Genomic DNA, 23,473 nt, shown 5'->3' on the forward strand with positions numbered 1-23,473 from the left:
TGTCCTGGTTTTCATTCTCCCACATAGTCATCCTTTTGTATGACTCTCTGATGAACACTGCTATGTCATTGAGGAGAGCAAGCAGTGAGACACCTTCAATGACTGTCTGTGTCTGGGTTATGTCGGCCAATACCAGATTCAGGACATAGCACCATACATGTACCTTATTTGGGGACTGTGCGGACAACAGGGTAGAGAAGCCTTTGTATTGACCTTGCATATTACTGTAGATGCTCTATATGTCGCACTTCCTATGCACTTGTTCATGTTCAGCTTGGAGATGACCTCTGTTAGCATGGACAAAGTACTGTCCAGGTTACACATCGCTATTTCGACGCACCCGCACTTCGATCATTGACTTCCATTGTTCGGAGTGGGGGGGTTAATCTTTTTTTTTTTAAACCCTGCCACTCCGACAGCCAGACACCACTATTTAGAAACACCTCTATTTCGATTATAAAGAAGACCCACCATTTCGAATATTCATAATATAATAATAATAATAATAATAATAAGGGTAATAATAATAAAATATTATTAATATTGGATGAGCTTGTAGATCTGCTGTAGAGCTGCTGTAGAGCTCGTCAATCTGAGCATCACAGCTGCATATTACGCACGATTTTACGCATGAGTTTATATGCTGAGACTTGAAAAATCACTTTCAGAGTGGAGGGGTGAAATATCCATTTGGGGTCGGACTAGCGATGTGTCGGACCCCCGGTGGGTCGGACCCCCGTGCGTCGAAGTGGGGGTGCGTCGAAGTGGGGGTGCGTCGAAGTGGAGGTGTTTCGAAATGGAAAGGTGTTCCCACTGTCCAGTAGACTCCTTGCACTTGACCACTGCAATAAACCTCTCATTAACCACAGTAGTTACATATCTCAGAATAACTGAGCATTGATCCTGAGAGGAGAGGTGATGTCCTGTGTTGTGCCAATTTGGACTGAGAACCTCCCAGCATCCTGAATGTCACTGGAAATTGATTCTTGAATCAGTTGCTTAACTGTATCTATGACAGGATTGACTGTTTTTTTTTTTAATAAATGTGACAAGGGAAACTCTGCCTTTTGTCCCAGACTGACTGATGCTCAATTCAATTAGTGAGATGGTCTTTCAGGATCACATCATACTTTCCCAGGAGAAAAATTAGCTCTAAAAAAAGGTCTTTAGTAATGTCTTCTAGGGCATAGGCTGCCTCATTCTCTGCCCCCCTGTACCTAAGCCCCCTCTTGCCTATAAGCTTCACTACATTCACTATACACTCCATAACCTGTCGTTTTTTTCTGACCTGGTCTCTGTGAGCAGACATCTGGTTCCCACTCAACAAACTCTTTATGTTGGCTTTGGAAGCCTGCAAGAAATATGCTTCTGCACAACTCCTATGTGCATGGCTCTGCTCATGATCACTTGCATGCTGGTGTGGACGCCTCCAATCTGTCATACCACTAATACAAATGCTGGGGTCAGTGGGCTTTGCAAAGGCCAAACAAACGAAGCAACAGGCTGTATTACTTTCTTCATCATATGTTAGCCACTTTCTATTGGTGCCATCTTGGCAGGAGAAAGCTCTCTGCACCACTGGGTTCTTTTCCTTTTGTCAAGGGTGAGAGTTAAAAAACAGCTGAATGGTGTTTAGGTTGGGACGGGTGCTGGGCCTGGCCCTGGGCTGCTTGGCATATTTATGTTAATTGGGGCTCTGAGGAGATCATCTCCACTGGAGAAGATGTACTGGGTCTATCACAAACCTAGACATGAGAAGTAGAGGACTGTTATGAATGGGTGAAGTATGAACATGATTACATGCACTAATGTGTCTGCATCCAATCAGGACTTTGGCTAGTTAGCTAATTAATGGAAAACAAGAGCATAATGATCTGAGAATTGGACAAACACTTGGGTTATATTTTAGAAAGTATTTTATAGCTCAATATGCAGTATACTGTATAGGTTATATAGAGCATGACATAAGAGGAAATGCTTGTGCTGTTTAATTCTAACCGCAAAATAATTCAGTGTTTTAATAACTGTATAACCTGTGATAAAGCTGAAACTGAAAGGCCAATAAACAATACACTGTGATTGAAACAATATGTGTAGCCTACTACTATACATACAGTATTTCATTTGTTTGATCAATGTCCTTTAAGCCCATATGGGCTGTGGGCACCAAGAAAGGTGCATGATGGCACTTAAACACTGTGTAACGGTCAGATATTATATATTTGACTATTACTATTTTTTAAGTCACAGGTTCTGAATAACCTCTTTAAAGATACAATTGATTAGGCTGAAAGCAGTGCACTTCAATAAATAAACAGCAAATAAACACAGCCAGAAATAAAGCACGAAAGTAGTGGTCAAGTTTAACCCCTTTATCTACTACTTAAATCATTGACAGGAAAATAATACATGCATTGTACAAATGTAGCAGATCGTGAAGCGGCCGACGGTAAAGGCCGCGTCTACCGCACGTCCGCACGCACGCTCCTATTGTTCCAATATCGGTCCGTGTAGCGTCTCCCAAACGCTCCCCCCAAAACAGCACGAAAAAAGTAAATCCAATTGAAATCCAAAAGAAAACTTAATCCTCTCCAGAAGCGGAATAATCCAAAGAAACGTTCAGATCTACACGGAGAGAACAAACATATCCACGCTGGATATAAACAAAATATAAACGGTCTCACCAGTCAGAAGAATGTCCCGCGGCTCTTCCCTTTTAAACGGTGAGTATTGACAGTAGTGTGGCCTTCGCTATTTTCCACTTATAGCTTAGAGAAATAGAAAACGAACTATTCAAACTGGACCAGGTCTCCCGTGGACTCCCTGTCGGTTTGTCTCCGTCGTTTTTTCCCCCCTGAGGGCCGGCAACTTCCGCACATTATATGGTGCGTCAGTCATTCACCGACCCGTCAATCAATGTCAATCAATCAATCACAATACATCAAAATGAAAACATAAACATTTGAACCCCCCAAACAATAACAAAATCAAAACATAAACATCACAAAAGATAGGACCTTACCCTTAAAGGATGGCGTTATTTTAACTGATTACCTGCCAAAGACGTATATATACGTCTTTTAATAATCAGCTGTTGTCCGCCAAAGACGTATATATACGTCTTTGAAAAAAAGGAATTTTTTTTTTTTCTTTTTTTTTTTTTTACTTTTTTTATAATTTCAACCCTTGTCGAATTACGAACAGATTAGGAGCTAAAAATGTTCGAAGATTTGCTGCTCCATTCACTTCAATGTTAAAATTCAAACGGACAAACAATTCACTTTGTTTTTTGGTTTAAAACTACTGGTTTTGAGCTATATTGAAACATCAAACAACACATGTCAACGAGGTCAAAATGACCTCGTTGACATTTGTGAAACCACACCTGAATCTCATCTGTGATTAGAAACCATCTGGGGATCAATCATACTGGAGGAAAAAAATCTGTGGCTACGCGAACAACACATGTCAACGAGGTCAAAATGACCTCGTTGACATTTGTGAAACCACACCTGAATCTCATCTGTGATTAGAAACCATCTGGGGATCAATCATACTGGAGGAAAAAAATCTGTGGCTACGCGAACAGGTACCAAAATCATGGCAAAACCCTGGCAGAGGCTACAGACTGTTCTGAAAAAACTCTGGCAGGCATTTTAAGGACTATTTTAATATAGGCATAATCTTTTAAATGCCATTATAAAACTAAATCCTCTTTTATACATATGTGGCAGCGCTACAACTGGTATCCTGATTCTGAGGATGTCATTATAGGTAGAATATATATTTAAAAAGGTGAAAGTAGCAGATTTACAAGTTCACAACACATGCGAGTTGTGAGACATTGTATCATTAAAGTATAAATTGGGGCTTAAAAGCAGCTGATCAATGAATCAGGATAGTATATGAATATGATTATTGTTTTCCAATACATTAGATAACTACATAGTTGCAACAACACACACCACACCATGCAGAGAACAGAGTTTCCAGTTCTCTATGTATTTATTGAGTAAATTGTGTTCATAGATAGAACTAAGCAACCATTTCCGAACCATTTTGTTGATAAAAAAACATTTCACTTTTTTGACCGTCGCGATGCAATCATCATGCGTCGCGATTATTTTATTTATTATTATTCCTCACCATGCTTGATGTTGCTGGAGGGCCACGCACTGAGTCGGCAGGCTGCTGTAACCCGACACCACCACCTGTTGCTGCGATGGACCTGCAGCCGTGGTGCTCAGCCTAGCTTCCCCTGCTGCTGGCCCTGCAGAAAACATCTGTGTGATCTTTTTACTTGTTGCAGCCTCTGCCTCTAGGGCTTTTCTTTTATTTTCCCTTGCCTTCTGTGTACTTCCTTTATGTGTTTTGGTCTCCTTCTCCATTTTTGTAACTCTGTTTTCATTTTGTTTTCATTTTTTCTCTCTCTCTTCTCCTCACATCACAATCTCTCCTCAAAGACGAGGGGGGGGGGGGGTGTAGCAACATGGGCCATTGTAGCCCTGTCATTGGGCCACTGGGCCAGGTATTCAGTTGAGAGACCAGCTAGTGGGCCAATGACATGAGATCCTTTAACTTTCTGGGCTGCCCAGCCCACGGTTGCCGGTTACCGTAATTACCAGTGGCGAGTGCCAGCCGCGCGGCCAGAAATGACCGTAAATATCCTAAAACTGGGACAATTGTTTTTGACCATTACTGGTCGGCCCACCGGGCATATGCCCCCTGTTGCCATGGAGATGGAGTGAAGCAACCAATCCGTGGGGTTTATCAATCATCACGTGTGGATCAGTCGACGGTCAACGCCTCTGTGTTGAATCATCAATGAATTACTTCAATCAGGCAATCAAGCCTACGCCCCACTCTCCTCTCCCATTCATAGAATGGACCAACACTCCAGCTGAATTAACAAACAAAAGCAACATCGTAATACAATAATACAAATAATAACATAGCCTATCAAATACAATAATAACAATAATTACGGCCACTATACGGTAACATATAGACAGCTGCAGTGTACACAAAGATTAAAACATTTGATTACAGTACAAAACTGTTCAATTTCCACCACAAAGTGTATTGGTGGAAGGAATGGTTGCAGCCGATATATATACAAATATCTTAGATAAATGATGATAGATCTATGGTTTAGGAGCATTAATTTACAGCAGAAGTTACTCCAACTATCACACCTATGAAACAGAGGTAACACAAAGAAAAAGAAAAGATGTGTTCATTGTATCTTTTCCCCAGACATCCTGCACCTCCCTGTGTGTAAAGAGGACCCCAGTCTGGTCCAGGAGGAACCAGAGCCTCCACACATTAAAGAGGAGCAGGAGGAGCTACTTCAAAGACCAGAAGAGGTTAATTGGCCAATGCTGACATTACTAGCAGTGAAAAGTGAAGGTGATGATGGTGAGAACAGAGACACAGAGCCTGTAGCCAGCACCTCAACTGAACACATGAAAACACAAGCTGATGTAGAGGACTGTGGAACATCACATCCAATTAGTGATGGCCAGCTCCTCTCTTCACACTGTTCTGAATCAGACATCACTGAAGACAGTGATGAGTGGGAGCCCAGTGTAGATCAGTCACCTTTAAACACACTGAAGTCACACAAGACACAGCATGTGGAAGGACAGAGATTGTCTTTGAGCAACAAGATATCCCAGGACCTGAAATCATCGAAAGAAACTCAGTCCATGCAGAGTCACACAGGGAAGAAAAGTTTTAGTTGTACAGTGTGTTGCAAAATGTTTAATCGTAAGGGAACTCTAAAGACGCACATGAGGACTCATACGGGGGAAATGCCCTTTACTTGTGAAATTTGTAGCAAATACTTTAGACACTTGTGTAGTCTAAATGTACACATGAAGACCCATACAGGGGAAAAGCCATTTACTTGTATAGTTTGTGGCCATGGCTGTATTCATAAGAGTCATCTAAAAATACACATGAGGACTCATACAGGAGAAAAGCCCTTTACTTGTAATGTTTGTAGCAAAGGATTTATACAATTGAGTCATCTAAAAAGCCACATGATGATCCATACAGGGGAAAAGCCATTCACTTGTACAGTTTGTAACAAAGGCTTTTGTAAAAACGGTAATCTAAAAATACACATGAGGATTCATACAGGGGAAAGGCCATTCACTTGTACAGTTTGTAACAAAGGCTTTCGTAAAAACGGTAATCTAAAAATACACATGACCACTCATACAGGAGAAAAGCTGTTTACTTGTAATGTTTGTAGCAAAGGATTTATACAATTGAGTCATCTAAAAAGCCACATGATGATCCATACAGGGGAAACGCCATTTACTTGTAATGTTTGTAGCAAAGGATTTATACAATTGAGTCATCTAAAAAGCCACATGATGATCCATACAGGGGAAAAGCCATTTACTTGTACAGTTTGTAGCAAAGGCTTTCGTCAAACCAGTGATCTAAAAACACATATGAGGACTCATACAGGGGAAAAGCCATTTACTTGTATACATTGTAACAAAGGCTTTTGTCACAACGGTAATCTAAAAACACACATGAGGACTCATACAGGGAGGAAAAATCTTTAGTTGCAGTTTGTGACAAACGCTTTGGTCCAAATGCACATAGATTCATACGCAGAGAAGCTGTTAGTTAAACGAAATATTTTTTTCAAAGGATCAATCTGAGTTTATAAATGACATCAGACAAACGTATGATCTAGTGCTGGGCCTTATGACTTCTAATCAATATCAACATTATTTATAGCTTTTGCCTCGATTATTTACGTTTAATGAACAGTGATAATGCATTGTATAATTATTATAATGTATTACAACTATGAGAATTATTATGAAACAAGATCCTGGCCAAAATAAAAAGTCTGTGAGTGACCTGTAGTTATGAAGCTGTGTGATACTTGACCTTATAATTTATGAATGGCTTTATAATGCGTTTTGATTATTGTTATTAAGCATTATTATTTATGGGTTCTTATAATTATACAGTGTTATTAGCAAATTATAAGTATATTTATAAAGCATTATAGACAAAGAATAATAGCAAGTGTTACCTTAATGGGGACAAACATGCCTAACATTTCAGCTGAGCACAGCCGCTGACATTCACTGGTCTGGCACTGTTATTATGAAGCACCAACATCTCTGTTGTAATTCACATGTTCAGTTTTGATAATTAAATAACATTCTGCATTCATAACACATTCTCTAAGCACTTCAGCTTTTCAGAAACAACACCACGTTGCTAGTATGTTGCATTACCTACATGTAGGCTATACAACATACTATGATCACTATCTACTGTACATGTAGGCTATACACCATACTATGATCACTACCTACATGTAGGCTATACAACATACTATGATCACTATCTACATGTATGCTATACAACATACTATGATCACTGCATACATGTAGGCTATACAACATACTATGATCACTACCTACATGTAGGCTATACAACATACTATGATCACTACCTACAGTACATGTAGGCTATTCAGCATACTATGATCACTACCTACATGTAGGCTATACAACATACTATGATCACTGCCTACAAGTAGGCTATACAACATACTATGATCACTTACACTCAAAGGTGACGATGGGCCAATACAAGGTTTGTTGTACAAGAATCAGTTTCCATGTGGTTTTATGCTGTTCAGACCGGATCAAATACATCTAGTTCCAATCTGGATAGTACAACAATGTGATTTGGGCTGCCAGTCTGAACAGGGCCTTTTAGTGAGCGGAGAGACCAAGGATGGAGAAAACAGAACAGCTTCATTACGTTGAAGGAAGTGATGTTGTAGAAAGCTCATCTTCCAGATGGTTCCATGGTTCCTTGCCTCTACAACACATACAGGTTGTTGCCTCTGTTGTCCTTCTGAACAAAAAGAACTGCCAATGGGGAGTCGGGAGCTTTTAAGGGTTCCTTAATTGATTTACTGCCACAGGTGAGTCCTGGTTCAAAGTACCAATTGGCTGCAGCAATAAGTCTGGATGCGCCGTTTGTCTGGATGTCCTTAAGATAAATCACTGGACATAATTATTATGTAATAATACTAGTTTAATCTTAGACTGGAATATACCTTTTCAATTATACAAATTAAGGCTGTGTGTCATTAAAGTCAAAGTAAACAGAGTGGGTGCTGCTATTGTGCATGTTTATTTAATTAGTATCATTGGTGACACCTGTACAGGGTGTAACATTACACAACTATTTATGTCAACATTCAGGCAGAAGAGAAATGCTGAGGACACATATTTTAGTCAGACAGAGGAATGTCAGTCCTCAGAAATATGAAGACAGCTCTCCTACCGGATAATACCGTCAGGAGAAGGCGTGCTCTACTCAAGGGGAGTCTTGAGAAGTAGTCTCTTGGGATTAACTGGGTGCAGATTATTGAGAATACATATAATAAAGGAACATCCGCATTCTCTTCAGTTATATTCTTGGTTTATTCTTTAGAGGTGAACAGCCGCAGCAGACATGTCTATCTAGAGAAACGGACGCGTTTCGGCACGTCGGCCTTCGCGCACGTCAACGGCACGTCAACCTTCGCGCCCCCGCGGCAAACGGATCTCCCCCGAGGAGCTCCCCAACTGCGGGGGCCCTCGTGTGGTCCGTGGCAGGGCAACTAGGGCAGACGGGGCCTCTCCGCACGTGGTCCCTCCGCGCCTGGTCGGGCCCGCAGGTTGCAAGCAGCGTCCACCGAGCAACCAGAGGTGCCGGCGGGGCCCTTGCAAGAGGCGGGCTACGAGTGCCAATCGGTCAGAATCAATCGTGGGTTCCACGGCCCTTGCGGGCGGCGTGGTTCCTCAGCTCACAGTGCTTTGACTAGAGTGGCCACCGTGGCCGACGGTGGGCCCTGCATTCGGGCAGGCCTGCCGTCCATCCCCACCGTCCGCACGCTGGGTCAACATATCCGGGCTGGGAAAAGTTGGCGATTGGCTCGGGAGAGAATTTCAAAGGAGGGGACCATGGACCATCGTGCCCGACCGGAGGCCTCTCTCTTCCCTTCAGCCCGATGGCCACCGTGGCCTCCGATTTCATGGTTCTTTCCCCCCTCGCAGGGAGGCCACCACCACCACGGCCCCACGGCCACCACCATCGGGTGCCCCGCTCGGCCCACCCAGGCCGCCCCGAGACGGAGCCTCGCGCCGGGCATCGCGACGGCCAAGCTCAATAAGTACGTTCTGCAGCAAGTCGGCGTCTCGCACGGGAGACTTTTTCACAGGAGGGAGGCAGGGACGAGCCAGACGCCTCCTGGGCTACGGGGAGGGGACAGGGAGGTACGACGCGGAGATCCAGGAGAAGGGGGCCCCTCGCGGCCCCGACACTGCCCCGGGAAGGTGCCTCGTCCCGGGCATGGTCCCTAGCTATCCTATGGCACCAGTGGCCACTTCCCCTCCATGCAACATTTCACGCAGGGGAGAGACCGGGAGCCCATAGCCTCATGGGCCCTCAACACTTAGAAAAAATCCCGACTTTTTCTGAAACATCCAGGAACATTGGCCCTGCGAGGCCCCCAGAATGGTGCCTCGCGTCCGGGCATGGTCATTAGCTATCCTATGGCACAAGTGGCCACTTCCCCCCCCATGCGACATTTCACGCAGGGGAGAGGCCGGGAGCACTAGGCCTCGTGGGCCCTCAGTGGCCATTCGCCCCCCACGCGAAATTTCACGCAGGGGAGAGGCCGGAGCCCCAGGCCTCGCGGGGCCTCCAAACATAGTGCGATTTTCACATTTTTCCCAGGTTTGTCGGCCGCAGTTGGCCCGGGGCCACCCAGGGACCCGGGGGGGGGGGGCACCGACGCGTGCGCACCCCCGGCCCGGATCCAATGAGCCCTCCGCCGGCCCCGGGCGACCCACGGCCCGGGAGGTACCGACCGTTTTAGCCCGAAAAACAGCAGATCTACAAGCCGAAAAAAAAATAGATTTTCGGCCCTCTGGAGGCCATGCAGACACAGCGCAATTTTTTTAATTTTCAAAAAGAACCAGGATTTGGGGCCTCGCGCCTCCCCGACGCCGCCCCAGGAAGGTGCCTCTTCCTGGTTATGGTCCCTAGCTATCCTATTGCACAAGTGGCCACTTTTACCCCATGCAAAATTCCCGGCTTTTTCCGAAACCTCCAGGATCCATGGCCCTGCGAGGCACGGGGAAGCCCCCAGGATGGTGCCTCGCGTCTGGGCATGGTCCCTAGCGGTCCTATGGCACAAGTGGCCACCTCCCCCCCATGAGACATTTCACACAGGGGAGAGGCCGGGAGCCCTAGGCCTCCTGGGCCTTTTCGCCCGAAAAACGGCAGATCTATAAGCCGAAGAAAGTTGCTTTTTTTCGTCCGGGGGTCCCTGGAGACCTCTGGAGGCCATGCAGACACATTTATTAAAAATTTCAAAAGAATCAGGATTTGGGGCCTCTCGCCGCCCCGACGAGCCTCTTCCTGGGCATCCCTACCTATCCTATGGCACCAGTCGGCCTGGTTCTCCCTGGCTTCCCCCTTCCACCAGGGAAGGGCCAGGGAGCCCAGGGCCCCCCAGCACGGGTTCACACTAGCCCGCTCTACCCGCCCTCAGCGGTGCTTGTATTATCGTGAATACTGAAGATGCCACACAACAATGACTTTACAATCGGCTTATGTTTATTGCCAGGCCGGGAACACAGACTGACAGCACGCTAACCAGTGGTGCCGGTTTTTGTGCGCGACCGTGGGGGCTGAACTTGACCTAGACAATTTAGCCAATTATATCCCTCCCTTCCTTTGCACATCTTGTCCGGCACTGCTGCTGCTCATACGAGGGGTAGTGGCGGCGCTCGGGGCGCTGGTTGTGCTATCCGCCTCGGCAGGGTCACAGGCACTGCTGCTCGCTGCCCTTGGTTCTACTGCTGAAGGCACCAGGTGGGTCTTGCCGACATGGGCTGAGGCTGGCAGGCGCAGCAAAATGTAGGGTCTTCTGTGTGAATCTCTTCTTGGCTCGACTCGTGCTCAACATACCATACAAGAACAAGCTGAACAATGAGGAAAAACAGCGTAGCAGTATGAACACACAGAATGATGATTTCGCTGTCTTGCTTCACGTGTAAATTGTGTTTCACTTGTAAAGTGTTATTTCTAGAGAAGTTTTAGAACCTGGGTCACTCTGAAGGAGTCATTTTTGGCTTGCCAATGGCTTAGAATTTACACTGTTTCAATTTATTAACAATGTAGATAGGTTATTTTTTTCCAAAGATATTGGTAATCTTCACATTAAATATGTTCTCCGAAAATAGCAGATCTACAAGCGCACTGCCTGTAGATCGGCTATTTTCAGAGGAGAAAGTCATTTCATTTTTTTATGTAGCCTACCGACCCCAACAACGGCCGCCACTACCAAGTGACAGATGTTGACGCCCCCTTTAGGATTTTTTGGTACTCCCTATTGACCTGTTTCCTAGGCTGTGTGTTTTCCTCTTCCTGTCGATTTGATCCAATGAAATCCAATGAAACTGGTCAGATGACCAATGATATCCAATGAAATCGACAGGAAATGGAAAACACAGCCTAGGAAACAGGTGAATACATTTGCATGCCTATGGGAGCGTGCCCCACCAATGAAATGGGTGCAATGGAAGCCCCATTGCACCAATGAGGGAGGGACAGGTTGTCAGCCCAGGTGTTGTGTGCTGTAATGTAATTATATTTCTTATTGTTTAGTTGCATTGTTAATTTGTTGTTTTTATTTTTGTTTCTATTAATTCATTATTTTCATTTTAGTTTTATATAAAAGCCCTTTACATAGACACCCACACATAAGTAGGCTATACTTACAATAATCAGACAACTTGTCTTAAAATCATTTAAAATAATGGCAGTAAAATGGGATCTATCAGCCAAGTTATATGCCAGTGGTTTCAACCTTTTTCATGGACCCCTAAATTGCTGGCTTACTATAAAGGCTATACTTAAAATAATCAGACAACTTGTCTTTACTTGAATGACTTTATTTATAGCATGAAAATGAAAACCACCTTAAACAGTTTAATTATTTTAGAAATGTTAGCTGCATTCATGTCATGAAAGGTGCTATTTTCATTTCATTTTAGTTATAGGCGGCATTATAATTTATAAGGAAGGTAAAATAATAAACTCTACAGTAAAAACCAATCAAACTCAAAGAATTAGAAGAAACAAGAAGAATCCGGTTTATTGTCACATTAGGTTTATAAGCAAGGTGATGCTACAGCCACACATCAAACTACACAGAGCAGGTTTACAAGGGCTTGGAATGGCTGGGTAGGGTTGTTACATTCCTCTGGCTGAATCTCCTTTCACTCCGTCTGTGCTATTGTTCTAGGTGTTAACGGCCGGCGCGTTGCGTGCAGCTCTCTCGCGGGCACATATTTGAACCTATTTGAGAGCTGCTTCGCGCTATAGTCATGAAAATGAAATTGGGCCCCGAAGTGAGGGGGCTGATCAGTTGAGCATGGGGGCTGTAGAACCGAGGCCCCCAACCTATCGGCGCCTATGACGCTAACATACATGTATTCTCCTAGCCCTGACACATGACTGTCAAACCATGACAGTGATGGCGCTACTTGTTCCTGTTTTTTGAAAATATTACATTTACAACCAGTACAGCTACATAAATGTTCAGATTTCAAATGTAAGGTGCTGACCCCCTGGCCACGGATGTTATAAGTTATAGCGCACGGGTCTACAGTAAGTACCCGAATCTTCCGTATTGTTCAATAAAAGGCTTTTTAATCCGATCGCCGGCCATTTTCTCAGAATTTTCTCCATATGCTTTCAACTACGTGCCCTTATCGGTTGGGAGGTGTATTGCACTCTGATACATTATGAAAAAATAATAATAAAAAAAAAAATGGCCGCCGATCGGATTTGAAAATCTTTTTATTGAACAATATGGAAGATTCGGGTACTTAGACCTGTGCACTTTAACTTCCGTAGCCGGGGGGTCAGCACTTTATATTTGAAATCTGAACGTTTATGTAGATGTACTGGTTGTAAATGTAAAATTTTCAAAAAATAGGAACAAGTAACGCATGACGCTTGTGACAGACGAGCGTCATGTAAGCCATGGCTAGTATATTAAGTGGGTGGATACTTCCTATTGACTACCTTTGCTCCTAGTCTGGTGTACTTGTGCCCCCTCTTGTCAGACAGTCATTAACATGCCTAGTAACACACAACATAACAGTGCTGATGCTACCTCTTCTGTCCTCCTTCTGTCAGTGTGTAAAGAGGTTTCATCTGATCATGAGGAGGAGAGGAGCTCCAGTCTGGTCCAGGAGGAACCACAACCTCCACAGATTAAACAGGAACAGGAAGAGGAGGCTGATGTGTCAACATGGACATTACTACACAGGAAGAACAGGTGCAACACTCTCTCAGGTAAAAGAATGAATGAAAGATAATAATATCATTATAAATATTAATCTAACAATCGTTTAAAAAAGAACAACCTTACACTCAGCCCATAGAACTCTTCCGAACAGTGTATCAGGTAAATAAACTACTTGTTGACACTTGAGTTGTGCTCCCATTTTCTTAAGTTGCTGAGCCAAGTTCAGCCACCTGGGACATTCCCAGGGACATTTTATGAGTCCCAAAAAAAATTCACAGCGTTTAACTCGTGTTTCATCTTATATGGTTATAATATGATTATATTCATGCAGAACATGTCTCTGAAAGAAATCTGTTGACCTGCAGCAGGCTTCAGTATCTTTTTTGGTGGCATGTTACACCACTAACAACATTAATCACAGTTTATTTTTTATTCACATTTGTTAAATTTTACCCATAGAATCAGGTCTGCTCACGTTTCAACTCCGTGGGCGGCCGGACGGCCCTTGTTGTGTTATACGCAAAAGTGTTACCCAAAAGAATTCGGTCTGAGCAGTGAGCATGCGCTAAATGGCAGCGTCCGTGGAGTATTATTATTTCTATCGTCTTTCTAAGACAATTTCTACGTGGATTGTATTGTTTATAAAGTAGGATCTGGTGTCCCGTGGATTTGTAAAATATTTGCGGTAAAAAAAATATTTTACCACAAATAATTTTTATAATTTCTTCTGTTGTTGGTGACAAACTGTAGTGCTTCCCATGGACCCCACAACGGTGTCATGAATGCGTCCTTTCTCAATAATGTGCGTCAGCGACACAGGACACAGGCCTATGAGCATCTCTGACTCTATGAGAAAATGGCCACCGATCGGATTAAAATGCTTTTTATTGAACAATACGGAATATACAGGTACTTCTGAGAGGCCTGTACATAATTGTAATATCCATGGCCATGGGGTTGAAGTTCATCCATAACTGTAACAGGAGTTTTCATGTACCGAACTGTAAGACTACAGTAGCAGTTAATAAATAGACAAACAAATGAATTAATATACTTCAACGTGCGGAATCCGAAACAGGCAGCGCTGTGATTCTGAATTTTGTTACAATTATGGTGATTAGTATCATGCGGGTGGGTGAGTCGTGTAACTTTCCCGACGTTAAGCTGTGTATGTGTTCAACATTTCAAAACAAATATTTCATGATTGCTTTCACTTCATCTTTTCCCCAAACGTCCTGGGCCTTCCTGTGTGTAAAGAGGAGCTTTCCTCTGAAAAGGAGAGGAGCCCCAGTCTGGTCCAGGAGGAACCAGAGCCTCCACACATTAAAGAGGAGCAGGAAGAGCTACTTCAAAGACCAGAAGAGGTTGATAAGCCAATGCTGACGTTACTAGCAGTGAAAAGTGAAGATGGTGATGGTGAAAACAGAGAGACAGAGCCTGTAGCCAGCACCTCAACTGAACACATGAAAACACAAGTTGATGTAGAGGACTGTGGAACATCACATCCAACTAGTGATGACCAGCTCCTCTCTTCACACTGTTCTGAATCAGACATCACTGAGGACAGTGATGAGTGGGAGCCCAGTGTAGATCAGTCACCTTTAAACACACTGAAGTCACACAAGACACAACATGTGGAAGGACAGAGATTGTCTTTGAGCAACAAGATGTCCCAGGACCTGAAATCATCGAAAGAAACTCACTCAATGCAGAGTCACAGAGGGAAGAAAAGCTTTAATTGTACAGTGTGTTGCAAAATGTTTAATCATAAGGGAAATCTGAAGACACACATGATAACTCATACAGAGGAAATGCCCTTTACTTGTGAAGTTTGTGAAAAAGGCTTTAATCTAATGGCTAATCTAAAAAGACACATGAAGACCCATACAGGGGAAAAGTCCTTTTTTTGTACAGTTTGTGGCTACGGCTGTATTCAAAAGGGTGATCTAAAAAATCACATGAGGACTCACACAGGAGAAAGACCATTTACTTGTACAGTTTGTGGCCACGACTGTATTCAAAAGGGTGATCTAAAAAGACACATGAGGACTCACACAGGAGAAAGGCCATTTACTTGTACAGTTTGTGGCTACGGCTTTATTCAAAAGTGTGATCTAAAAAGACACATGACGACTCATACAGGGGAAAAGTCCTTTACTTGTAAAGTGTGCAGCAAAGGCTTTAGTCAATTGGGTCATCTAAAAACACACACGAAGACCCATACAGGGGAAAAGTCCTTTATTTGTACAGTTTGTGGCCACGGCTGTATTCAAAAGCATGCTCTAAAAAGACATATGAGGACTCATACAGGGGAAAAGCCATTCACTTGCACAGTTTGTAGCAAAAGCTTTAGTGACAGCAGTAACCTAAAACAACACATGAGGACTCATACAGGGGGGAAAACCCTTTAGCTGCAGTTTGTGACTTAACACTTTGTTCCAAATGCACATAGATTCAAAAAACAAATGCTTTTTTCAAAGGAGCCATCACTCACTCTTTGTCTCAGAGGAGGGTGAATCATGACTATGAAACATTTGATTCTGTAAAATGAAATACCTGTGTTTAATTATATAATGTACTATATTCAATAAATACCTTTTTGTTTCATAGAACATCTGTTTTTACACAGAGAGAGAGAGAGAGAGAGAGAGCTGCCGTAAGCCAGCAGGTTAAATAAAACATTCAAACCGAAATGTCAAATTTGGTAACACAGACAGACAGAATATTCTCCTGTCTGTGTGTCCATCTTGTCTTCTTTCACAGCTGGATCATTCTTCCTCCTAGCAGCATGAGTAATGCTAAGTTATGAAGTTGCAATGAACGTACAAGTGAGAACACTTGCTGGGCATTGCTGTCTGACGCACCTCCGACAGTGCCATGGTGCTGGCTGCAGGATCATCAGCCGGGAGCCACTCTTCGCAGATGTTTCTCCTCCTTTCATCCCGTAACATCTCTGGGTGGTGGAGCTACAAAAAAATGGCTTCACAGTAGAATGCTTATACAGCATGATGGAGGACCTGAAAATAGAAGAGATATCTTTGGATATCAAATCCACTATTCTGTCATACCTACTTATGTAGAGTCCCCTGTATACATGGCACCCATTTAAGATGTGGGACATGGTTTCAGCTATTTGTTCATGACCATGAACACACACACACACACACACACACACACACACACACACACACACACACACACACACACACACACACACACACACACACACACACACTGTCTGTCTGTCTGTCTGTCTGTCTGTCTGTCTGTCTGTCTGTCTGTCTGTCTGTCTGTCTGTCTGTCTGTCTGTCTGTCTGTCTGTCTGTCTCGGGGAAGAGTAGCCTACTACAGAATTAGGCAAAGCAAACAAAAAGAAGGGGAAAAAAATAACTCTGTTAATATTGCAAAATACGACAGAATTACGATTATACAATAATGCTAAAAAGGATAACACAAAATGTCCTAAGGGCTTGTTTCCATTGTGGTCCTATGTAATTCTATAGACGCCTTAACAGACAACGTCACACTGATAAGAACCAGTATGCGCCCGCAGGCCGGCACCAAATGAACCCTGCACTGAGACACTAGAAACTCTGCTGGTCACACATTGGAGCGGTGTCCACAGATGAAAGAGAGAAGACACAGAGAGAAGATGGTCTACTTATAGGGAAAAGGGAGTCTGTTTTGGCTGTTTGAAAAGAGGACACTTAAGCAGAGACTGCACAAGTCTTTTAACCTGTGATACGTGTGAACAAAACCATCCTGATATACTCCACATTGAAGAAACAGAAAAGAAATCAATAGGAAACAATGCTGTCGTCTCACCTCACACATGTGGTCATATTGGGGCCGGTGATGAAACCTCCATCTTCTCCATAGTACCCGTTCAAGTGAAGAGCCACAGGGAGACAGTGTTGCAAACATATGCATTTTTGGACCATGGAAGCACATCCACATTCTGCACTGAAAACTTAATGAGAAGGCTAAACATTACCGGACAAAAAACAAATATTCTTCTTCCGCACAATGAACCAAGTGAAGCCTGAGACCAGTCACCATATCTCAGGTTTGGAAATAGCCAAGTTGGACAAAAATGATTTCATACAACTCCCTAATGTGTTCACTCATAAAACCATGCCTGTCTCACAACACAATATTCCAAAAACAACAGGGCTTGTCACCATGGCCTTATTTGAAACACATCAAACTGCAAGAAATAGACTCTGGTGTTGACCTACTGATCGGCAGAAATGCTTCAAAGTTATTGGAACCTTTGGAGGTGGTTAACAGCCAGGCAGATGGACCATATGCTGTGAGGACCCTATTGGGGTGGGTCATCTATGGTCCCTTGATAGGAGACACCAATGTCAGGGATGAGACTGGCTGCACTGCTGCGGCTGTCAATCATATCATATATCCAGAAAAACAATCAGGACTTCAGTGAAAGAACAAGCAAGGAAATGGAAGCCAAGTCAGGGTAGGATGAAAGATGGACTACTGCGTGAAACAGATCTGTTCCGCAAGGTGGCTTGCCTCCCACAAGAAACGTTGGTGGTTATGTCCTCATACCCTTTCGCCATGGTCTGGAACAGCAATATTAAAGGTTACATTTTCTTTTTCTTTCAGCTAGTTCCCATCACGGCTGCACCTTCCTCGATCATCACCTGCTTGTCTCTCTCAGCACACCCTAAATTTGCTATTTGTCTTGCGTTTCAGCATCCTTCTCCCTCCGCCGCAGATAAACCATCTCTACCTCACCTCTCGCTTTATCCACCTCTCTTGCTTTATCGTCTAACCTTCTAACCTGGGCTTATACTCAAATGTAGTAATTTCTGTTCTCATCCCTCCATGTTGCTTCTAATGAGAATCGTAGCATTTTCAATCCGGCCGCCTCTAGTTCTTTGCCCTCTACTAACATGACCACTTGCCCGGTGATTTATTGACTATGGTTCACATAATTTATTTTCTGATATTGCACTAACATGTTTGTGCTGTCTTTTTCAGGTCATGTATGCCAGGGATGTGTGGTTGGAGGATGGAAAGGAGACAGAGGGTACAATTCCTAATAATTGGATCGACAGGGGTAAGGGAACCATTAGATGGCCAAATGCCAAACAAACACAACTTACAAGATGAGAAAGGACCCCCAGGAGGACTGGCTGACGTCCCAGTTAGTCAAGATAAAGATGACTTCAGGCAGGTTTTGTTTTTGGATCATTTACTCAATAATTCAAGTACAAATAGTTAAATCAATGTTTACAGTTGAATTGTATAACTTCTAGTTAAAGCTTGTGAATGTGACAACTACAACCTGACCAGCCAAGCAGAGGAGGAAGAGGAGGATGTGGATGTGCTGATAAGAGGGAAGAGGAAATCTGTTAAAAGACAAGATGATGACTGATGTAGAGTTCATATGTTTCTCAAGTAACTTCTAAATATGAAATGTGTCAACAGAAACTGGGCCTCACATTGTAGACCATTCATGTTTTATATGACGTTTTGGAGCATTATGGGTAACTTTCTTCTATAATCAATTTATAAGTCCAATGTCAAAAATGACAATCAAATGCTTTAATAAGGCTGTCTATTTTAGATATGGATATGTTTATTTTTACTTTATATTGCAGCCGTATAGGTGCCCTCCTTTCCTATCGCACCAAGGAAGTTGCAGTCCAGCCAGGACAACAATGTGTTACTCAATGCTTGTTGAGTATTGATGTCAATTTATGAAATATGATAATGATGTATTGGGTACACACAACATGAAATCAGTTACAAGCTGATTGTTATGTTTCAGACTCTGAAAATCAAGCCCTGGATGGCCTGGTGGATGTCGTGGTGGACACCATGTCTGTCGAGTTAGAGCATGCTGAGGGGTCTTGGCACAGGGAAATGTCTACACACAGTGAGTATGAATCAAATTTAAGCAGTCACCTTTTGTTTACAAATCAATATTTGGTATCTAAGAACATTCTTTGTCTTTTCCAGGCTCCCGACATGCAAGTGTAGCACCTCGGAGCAGAGAAATGTCCACACCCCGTGAGTATTCACTTTCTCCATTGCACTAACACATTTTAAGTACAGTCAGTACAAGGTGTTACATGTTGTGCATACTAAAGAAATCATTACCATACCTAATGCACAAGCAATGAGTAAGTAGTTACAGGCTCAATGTGTTGAACTATGTGTATCAGAGGAGATGTGTGATTGTCAACATCTAAGACCAACCAGTAGGGGTAGTCTTTTTCAGTGTGACATGGTATTGTAGTAGTATTATGTCCAAGCATTAAGTCTTTAGTGATGGCTCCAGCCATCAGGCACAGTGATGGCTCCAGACACAGTGTCAGATACCGGCACAGCATCAGGTCCAGGACCAGCCACGACTCCAGGTTCAGCAACAGCTCGGAGGCACTCTGTCAGGTCCAGACATGATGACAGGTCCCACCGCAGTGATGGGTCGAGGAACACGGTCAGGTCCAGACATGACAGATCCAGGGACACGGTCAGGCATGGTGAGTTGTCCAAAGGCCCCAAGTAATCAAAACCTTTACAATTCAGCAAGTAGTATCGTGCACCCCTAATTGTTACAATATGACATATTTATTATTTCTCATCTAATGTATAGTCATCTGTCTTGGAAAGTTTTAATGCAAAAATATCACTTTGTAATTTCTAAAATGTACTTTTGTTCTTATTACAGGTGCTATGCAGTGACTGAGAGGCCAACATGGGCATTCCCATTGCCAACACAAGGTAAGTTCTGAGCTAGCTAAAAACTGGGGGACACTTAATTTGCAACCCTTCTCTCTTCTGCCCATTCTCTCCTTTCTTCCTTTACTGTTCTCTCTGTCTCCTCTCCTATCGGGACACAGAAACTGCTCTTCAATTATATCAGTGGTTTGTATCATTGTAGGGTGGTGTCTATAACATTTCTCTGTATTAATGTACACTTACTTATTTTTCAGTATACCAGAAGAAAGTCCTGACCATATCAATATTCATTAAAGAACCTGCCTCTTCAGCGGCCAGTCATGTTGAGAGAATGGAGGACTTCCAGAGAGAGGAGCAACTCCTCAGTGATGTCCAAGCTTTTAATACCCTGGTAGGCTTTTCAAGAGTCTGGAAGTAATGAACAGCATAAGATGCACTCGCACACTTTTTACGTTCCTCTGGGATATGTCAGTGAAAGTTTTCATGGACTTATTCCAACAGGTGCTGCAACTTTCCCATTATAGAGGGAAGGACGTTAAGGACTGTGTCCACAAAGTTCTTGACAGGTATGTTTCAACATACACTATGAATTAACCCCTGTGTGATGTTTGGGTGCGCTGTGGTTTTCAATGTGTGAACACTTATTTGGTTAATTCTTCTAGATGAGCGCCTGACTGCATGTTTCCATTAATTTGCCTTTTTTTTTTAGCTTAACACCTGAATCCTCTGTTCTGTCATGTCAATGACATAATGGTTGAACATTAAGTGAAAATTAGTAGTATAAAGGGTTTATACCATGTTTTACAATAAATCCTAATCCTACTACATTATTAAATGTAATTTGTTTTTCTTAAGGCTCTTCAGTAACAGTCTGATGGCACAGTTGAACATGAAGGGGGAAAAAGAGAAGACTGCGACTGTCAGCGCAATACAAGGTAAGCCCATATTTCATGTTGACCAAGGACAAATCTAAATGTAATTGGGTAAAACATGTCCTTCCCTGTTGACATAAAACAATACAATGCCAACTGTCTACCGTTACCGTTGCTATCATAACATTTTAAATAACTGGTGGTTATGTGTAGAAGGGAGATGGCTTTGTATTAAACTAGTTGTGGATGTACAAGCATTTTTGCATGTCAACTCACAATCAGTTTTATTGTCACTTCCACAATACACACTAAGCAAACAGGGGAGCAAAATACCATTCTCCACAACTCATGGTGCATATTAAAAAGAGGCAAACATTAAAAAGTAAAGAGCAGACAACATTGGTAAAAAGTGCTGATGCATTCAAAGTGCAATCCATCTTTCAAGATGTTGGTTTTGGGGGCAATATATGGCGAGCATGGGTTCAGGGTTCTGATGGTTTGGGGCAGCTGTTGGATGACCTGCTGGTGCTTTCCCCTGAGCTCTTGAACCTCCTACCAGATGGCAGGAGTTCAATCGAGCTGTGTATTATGTCAGATAGGGACTAGGACAGCATGTTGCCGTTGCACATTTTTTATTGTCTTTTTCTACTATGCAGATGCAGTCATGAAATTCGACCCAGAAGCCACAGAGGACCTCATAAGGCAGCATGCCGCAGACCACCTCAAGCATGCTCCAGCGAGAAGGGGAGGTGGAGGACACACAGCAGGCACTCAGGACTGATTTAACTTGAACTTTCACTGTCCATTGTGCGGGATCTTAGTGTCACAGTATTGTACAGTATTGTGTAATTTGAACTTGTGTTCTGTTCAACGAAGTAGCTCTGGTTGGACCTTACCCTGGTAGCTCACTGGCTATTCAGTACAGCACTTGTTTAATATTTTTCAGTTGTGGAACCGGCCCAAGCAAAAAAGGTGTCCCTACAAAGTAGGCTGTGCTATTATGTTTTATTATTATTTTATTTTCATTCGACTAGTGACGTGGACTTGGACTTGACTTGGACTTAGCCCCCCTCGGACATACCTGTGGACTACACCAGGTACAAATGACTTTTTTGTTGCTCTCCCTCATGGAGCTACTTGGGGATTATACCAGGGTCAGTCCACCCTAGGTGGACACGCACTGACCTTTTGCACCTTAATCCCATGTATAACGCACTGACTTTTTTGTATTTTTTTTAAATTGTGCTCTTTTTCTCTAAGCACCTTAACGTCCATAAGTATATCATGCACAGTATACATACATTGCTGCTATGCTCAGGCACCTTAGTTTTTATTATCTCAGGTACTTTGTAAATATGTAGATAATTTGTTTGGCCTTCTGTTGTTCTCTTGTTTGATCTCCTTCCCACTTGCCCCTCACCCCTCTTCTTCCTCCCCCCCTCTTCTTTCTATGGAAATTAATGTTGCGATGGGAAGGATGTACAAAAACGAATTTCACCCACTTTTGTACCTTGTAAACCTGTGATGTGACAATAAACTTGATTCTGATTCTGACGTGTAAAAAAAAAAAAGAGAAGTTAACTGTTCTGTTCTGGATCAAGCTTAATCAGCCCTAGTGACTGCTGTGTGTGTGTGTGTGTGTGTGTGTGTGTGTGTGTGTGTGTGTGTGTGTGTGTGTGTGTGTGTGTGTGTGTGTGTGTGTGTGTGTGTGTGTGTGTGTGTGTGTGTGTGTGTGTGTGTGTCCTTCTGTATGACCTTCTGTATTCAGTCTTGAGCTAGACTGCATGGAACAACATTGTGGGAGTTAAGTGGATGTCCCGCTTCTGTTCTGTCAAAAATAATTCAAAGCTGGCTTGATCTGCTGTTTGTTTGAATACTTAATTAGTCAGTAAGGTAAACGTCATTGGTACGTTAAGGCTAAAAGGATAACACAAGTCCTGGGGACTTGTTTCCATTGTGGTCCTATGAACTAGATTCCATTTCAGGGGGTCTAGTTACATTACATTACATTACAGTCATTTAGCAGACGCTTTTATCCAAAGCGACTTACAATAAGTGCAATCAACAAAGGTAGGGAACGAAAGCTACTAATCACCAGAGGTTATAAGTGCATTTTCTGCAATAACAAGCAACCAAGAGCATACCTAGCGCTAAGGTAAAAGTGCAATATATCAGCTACCTATTTCCTTAAACAGATGAGACAAAGTAGTCAAATGAGCAGGAGCTAAAAACAAATAATTGTATTGACTAAACAAGATCCAATAAACAATTCAACAATAAAACAAGCATTCGTACAACTAGTTAACAACAAGTAGGCCAGGCAAAGAGGAAGGGTAGTGTTTCCTGAAGAGGTGGGTTTTCAGCCTGCGGCGAAAGATGGGCAGTGACTCTGCTGTCCTGACATCAGTGGGAAGTTCATTCCACCACTGTGGGGCCAGAACAGAAAAAAGTCGTGACCGTGTCGATCGACCAGAAGGACCGTTGAGTGGCGGGGGAGTCAGTCGCCCCTTGGTGGCCGACCGGAGTG

General features: G+C 43.1%; 1 protein-coding gene across 1 annotated transcript; it reads left to right on the plus strand.

Annotated features, from left to right (window-relative positions):
• Positions 1-18,723: 18,723 nt before the first annotated feature.
• LOC311054063 (uncharacterized protein) lies at positions 18,724-21,727 on the plus strand (the record flags this gene model as incomplete). Its single annotated transcript, XM_084069943.1, has 8 exons — positions 18,724-19,268; positions 19,352-19,402; positions 19,662-19,875; positions 20,064-20,116; positions 20,329-20,465; positions 20,576-20,640; positions 20,930-21,009; positions 21,603-21,727. The coding sequence occupies exons 5-8, from the start codon at positions 20,406-20,408 to the stop codon at positions 21,725-21,727; spliced, it is 330 nt and encodes a 109-aa protein (XP_083926069.1). The 5' UTR covers positions 18,724-19,268; positions 19,352-19,402; positions 19,662-19,875; positions 20,064-20,116; positions 20,329-20,405.
• Positions 21,728-23,473: the final 1,746 nt, after the last annotated feature.

This window comes from Gymnoscopelus microlampas, assembly GCF_963454915.1.
Source record: "Gymnoscopelus microlampas genome assembly, chromosome: 10".
Lineage (NCBI taxonomy): Eukaryota > Metazoa > Chordata > Actinopteri > Myctophiformes > Myctophidae > Gymnoscopelus > Gymnoscopelus microlampas.